Source organism: Myxocyprinus asiaticus, chromosome 27 (assembly GCF_019703515.2).
Source record: "Myxocyprinus asiaticus isolate MX2 ecotype Aquarium Trade chromosome 27, UBuf_Myxa_2, whole genome shotgun sequence".
NCBI lineage: Eukaryota > Metazoa > Chordata > Actinopteri > Cypriniformes > Catostomidae > Myxocyprinus > Myxocyprinus asiaticus.
Window position 1 is genome coordinate 45,865,955 of NC_059370.1, and position 5,000 is coordinate 45,870,954.

A 5,000-nucleotide genomic window follows, 5' to 3' on the forward strand; every position below is an offset into this window, starting at 1 on the left:
TGGTCGGGCTTTCGGACGAGACCGCCGGCTCGTCTCAGGGTGAGTTCGACCTCTTGTTCAGAGCCCGGGAAGACAATGAGTTATCGAGCACAGCATCGGCGAGCGGGCTCGTCCAGTCGGACGCAGAGGCTTCGGCTGTGCTTCCTCCTTTGGGAATGGTCGCCCAGTCTCAGGCCGATGCGGAAATGACGGACATGCTTTCCTGGGCAGACCACCATCCACCGTCCAATTTTTGCAGGTATGGCTCTACAGCGGCGGACCCCCCGCCACGTGTGCCCAGCTGTGGCACAAACACGCCCACACGGGATTGGTTCCGCTAGACTACGGGGACGAGATTCCTCCTCCCCCTTCCTCGGACAATCTTATGGTGGGTGGCAGGAGCCAGGTAAGTGCTTCGATGTCCCTGGACTCAGCACAGCCACAGGGCTCAAGTCCCCTCGACGTGGCACCTCGAGCTCTACCCCGCCGTGAGGCCCCACCCTCCGGTACTTCCGACGTGATCATTCCCTTGGTCCCTCTCGCCTGGAGTTTGGGCACGTGGCTCGCGCTTTCCAACCCGTCGCAATGGCTGACCTGGACCGTCCGACTCAGCTATGTGATTCAGTTTGCCAGATGCCCACCCAGGTTCAGCGGTGTCCGCTTCACCTCAGTGAAGGGCGAGAATGCCGCTACCGTGCGTGTGAAGATCGCGACCCTTCTGTGCAAGGTCGTGATAGAGTCTGTCCCTCCAGCCGAGATGAAGAAAGGGTTCTACAGCCCTTACTTCATCATACCGAAGAAAGGCTGTGGGTTGCGACCAATTCTGGACCTGCGAGTACTGAACCAGGCTTTGCATAGACTCCCGTTCAAGATGCTGATGCAAAAACGCATTCTAGCGGGCATCCAGCATCAAGATTGGTTCGCAGCAGTAGACCTGAAGGACGCGTACTTCCAGGTCTCGGTCTTACCTCGACACAGACCCTTCCTGCGGTTTGCCTTCGAAGGCCAGGCGTACTAGTACAAGGTCCACCCCATCGGCCTGTCCTTGTCCCCTTGCGTCTTCACGAAGGTCTCAGAGACAGCCCTTGCACTGCTAAGGGAAGTGGGCCTCCGCATCCTCAACTATCTCGATGACTGGCTAATCCTAGCTCACTCTCGAGAGTTGCTGTGTGCACACAGGGACCTCGTGCTCCGGCACCTCAGCCGACTGGGGCTTCGGGTCAACTGGGAAAAGAGCAAGCTCTCCCCGGTTCAGAGCATCTCTTTTCTCGGTTTGGAGTTGGACACAGTCTCGATGATGGCGCGCCTCACAAACAAGCGTGCACAGTCGGTGCTGAACTGTCTGAAGGCATTCAGACGGAGGACAGCGGTTCCTGGGGCATATGGCATCCTCAGCGGCGGCCACACCGCTCAGGTTGATGCATATGAGACCGCTTCAGCACTGGCTTCAGACTCAAGTTCCGAGATGGGCACGGGACACATCGCATGGCCATCACGCTGATCTGTCACTGCCTCTTCAGTCCTTGGACTGACCTTGCATTTATACAGGCAGGGGTTCCCCTAGAGCAGGTCTCCAGGCACGTCGTGGTTACAACAGATGCCTCCAAGACGGGCTGAGACACTATATGCAACGGGCACACAGCTGCCGGCTCCTGGACTGGCCTGCGGCTGCGTTGGCACATCAACTGCCTAGAGTTGTTGGCAGTACTTCTCGTCCTGTGGAGGTTCCGGCCATTGATCCAGGGCAAGCACCTGTTGGTCCGGACGTACAACACAGCGACAGTAGCATACATCAACCATCAAGGCAGTCTGCGCTCCCGTTGCATGTCACAACTCGCCTGCCGTCACCTCCTCCTCTGCCTCAAGTCACTGTGAGCCACTCACATTCTGGGCAACCTCAACACTGCGGCGGATGCACTGTCACGACAGGTTATGCTCAGAGGAGAGTGGAGACTCCACCCCCAGGTGGTACAGCTGATTTGGAGTCGAATCGCTCGAGCACAGGTAGACCTGTTTGCTTCCCGGGAATCCTCCCACTGCCCGCTTTGGTATGCCCTGACCGAGGCATCCCTCGGTATAGACACACTGGCACACAGCTGGCCCCCTGGACTACGCAAGTATGCATTTCCCCCAGTGAGCCTACTTGCACAGACCTTGTGCAAGGTCAGGGAGAACGTGGAGCAAGTCGTCCTAGTAGCACCCTATTGGCCCACCCAGTCATGGTTCTCAGATCTCACGCTCCTTGTTACAGCTCCTCCCCTGGCGAATTCCCCTGAGGAAGGACCTTCTTTCTCAGGGACGGGGCACCATCTGGCACCCGCGACCAGAACTCTGGAATCTCCACGTCTAGCCCTTGGACAGGACGCGGAAGACCTATGTGGCCTACCATCCGCAGTGGTAGACATGATCACTCAGACTAGGGCTCCCTCTACGAGGCACCTGTATGCCTTAAAGTGCCGTCTGTTCGCTAAGTGGTGTTCTTCTCGATGCGAAGACCCCCAGAGATGCGCAGTCAGATTGGTGCTTTCCTTCCTGCAGGAGAGGCTGGAGGGGCGGCTGTCCCCCTCCACCTTGAAGGTGTATGTAGCCGCTATTTCGGCTCATAACGATGCAGTAGATGGTAAGTACTTGGGGAAGCACAACTTGATCATCAGGTTCCTGAGAGGCGCTAGGAGGTTGAATCCCTCCAGACCACGCCTCGTCCCCTCGTGGGACCTTTCTGTAGTCTTTCGGGGTCTACAGGGAGCCCCTTTTGAGCCCTTGGAGTCAGCTGAGCTTAAGGCACTCTCTTTGAAGACTGCCCTCCTGACTGCGTTCACTTCCATCAAGAGGGTAGGGGACCTGCAGGCGTTCTCTGTCAGCGAATCATGCCTGGAGTTCGGTCCGGGTTACTCTCACGTGATCCTGAGACCCCCACAGTGCTATGTGCCCAAGGTTCCCATGACCCCTTTTAGGGATCAGGTGGTGAACCTGCAAGCGCTGCCCCAGGAGGAGGCAGACCCAGCCTTGGTGTTGCTGTGTCCGGTGTGAGCTTTATGCATCTATTTGGATCACACGCAGAGCTTTAGTAGCTCCGAGCAGCTCTTTGTCTGCTTTGGTGGACAGCGGAAAGGAAGCGCTGTTTCCAAACAGAGGATTGCCCACTGGGTCATTGACGCCATCGTGATGGCATATCAGGCTCAGGATGTGCCACCCCCTGCAGGGTTACGAGCACACTCTACCAGGAGTGTGGCGGCCTCCTGGGACCTGGCCAGTTGCGCCTCTTTGGCAGACATCTGCAGAGCAGTGGGCTGGGCAGCACCCAACACCTTTGCAAGGTTCTACAATCTCCGGGTTGAGCCGGTCTCGTCCCGTGTATTGGCAGGCATGAGCAGGTAAGTTCTGGGACAGCTGGCAGGGTGTCCCGCTTGCGCATAGTGCCTTTCCCCTTCCTTGAAGTGAAGACATGTGCTCTTGACTCCCAGTCCTGTTCACAGACTATGATCCCTGGATGACTTTACTCCTTAGCCCTCTGGCAGTTGAGTTTGCGGAGAAACTCGCTGCTGGCCCAGTACGTGCGCTAATGAGGCCCTGTACTGAGGTAGGTGCTCCACATGTGATATCTTCTGCAAAATCGTTTCCCTGTCAGTAAACTGCATCTTCCTTGGGCAGAGGCCCCTCTGCCTCCGGTCGCCATGCTTTGTAGAAACTCCTCCCCCTTCGGGTAGGACCTACCATGGGACCTCTCCACATGATATACTTCCGACAAGACTTGGTAAACCATGTGATGTATTCCACACAAAGTACCTCCCCCCCTTTTGGGTGGGGTATGGTCTCTGCGGTGTCTTCCCCTTGGGAGGGACACCCCCCGACCTAGACACCTATGGCTCCCAGTCGGTTAACAAATTCCACTCTTTTTGTGTGTGTGTGTTTGTGTGAGTGTATGTGTGTTTGTGTGTGTATGTGAGTGTGTGTGAGAATGTGAGTGTGTGTGTGTGTGTGTGTGTGGGCAGGTTTATGTGGTTTACGAGGACTTTTTTTTAGGTTATAAACTGGTAATTACAAGGGTATTATGTTATAAAGAGGAAAAGAGGCCTTGGCTGGGCTAGCCTGTCCCTATTGTTCCTGAAGGACCATTCGACGCTCATAAGAGCATTGGGGGAGGTTACGTGGTGGCCTGGTGTGCTGGCTACAAGGCACACAGCAGTCTTCCCATCTCGCACTGCCAGTTCACGCAACACAGTTCAGATAGTTGTGGCATTTTGTATAGGGACCCCAAGTGTCACTACATTTACACAACGTCAAGTGAGTGACAGATAGGGAACATCATGGTTACTTTTGAAACCTCTGTTCCCTGATGGAGGGAACAAGACGTTGTGTCCCTCTTGCCACAACATTGAACTACCCGCTGAAATGGCTGGGACCTGGTCCTGGCTCCTCAGTACAAAACCTGAATGAGTGGTTGCATACCAGCTCCTTTTATACCTGTATGTCCAGGGAAGTGGCATGCAAATTCCACTCGCCAATTCCCATTGTCCTTTTTTCAAAAAAGCAGAGGTGTTTGGGGCTCCCAAGAGTGACCCCTAGTGTCACTACATTGACACAACGTCTCGTTCCCTCTATCAGGGAACGGAGGTTATGAAGGTAACCATGACGATATACAGTGTGTGTGTGTGTGTGTGTGTGTGTATATACAATGTGTGTGGGTGTGAGTGTGAGTGTATGTGTATGTGTGTGTGTGTGTTTGTGCGCGTATGTCTATGATAATGCTTGCTAATTGGTGCAGTGGTAGAGCTATGTCTTATGAGTAAATGTCAGGACATGTGGATCATCCTGAATTTGACACCTGCTGTACCTTGTTTTAGTGGTGTTGTTAAATAAAGAATAAATGTGTGTGTTACAGACAGATACCCTGCTGATGAAGTTTCAAGCAGTCCTGTCACAACAGGAGTAAGTATTTCAGTGTGTGTGTGTGTGTGTGTGTGTGTGTGTGTGTGTGACATTGTTGTGGATTCAGCATCATTTAAAATCAATAGTTTTCA

The 5,000-nt window shown here is 54.3% G+C and overlaps 1 protein-coding gene across 1 annotated transcript in view; it reads left to right on the plus strand.

Annotated features, from left to right (window-relative positions):
- The window catches only part of LOC127418096 (cytokine-dependent hematopoietic cell linker), a 51,677-nt gene that overhangs the window by 19,761 nt on the left and 26,916 nt on the right, over nt 1-5,000 (plus strand). Inside the window, exon 5 of the mRNA XM_051658481.1 lies at nt 4,862-4,908. Within this exon, the coding sequence (XP_051514441.1) occupies nt 4,862-4,908 (47 nt within the window). The remainder of the gene's footprint in view (nt 1-4,861; nt 4,909-5,000) is intronic.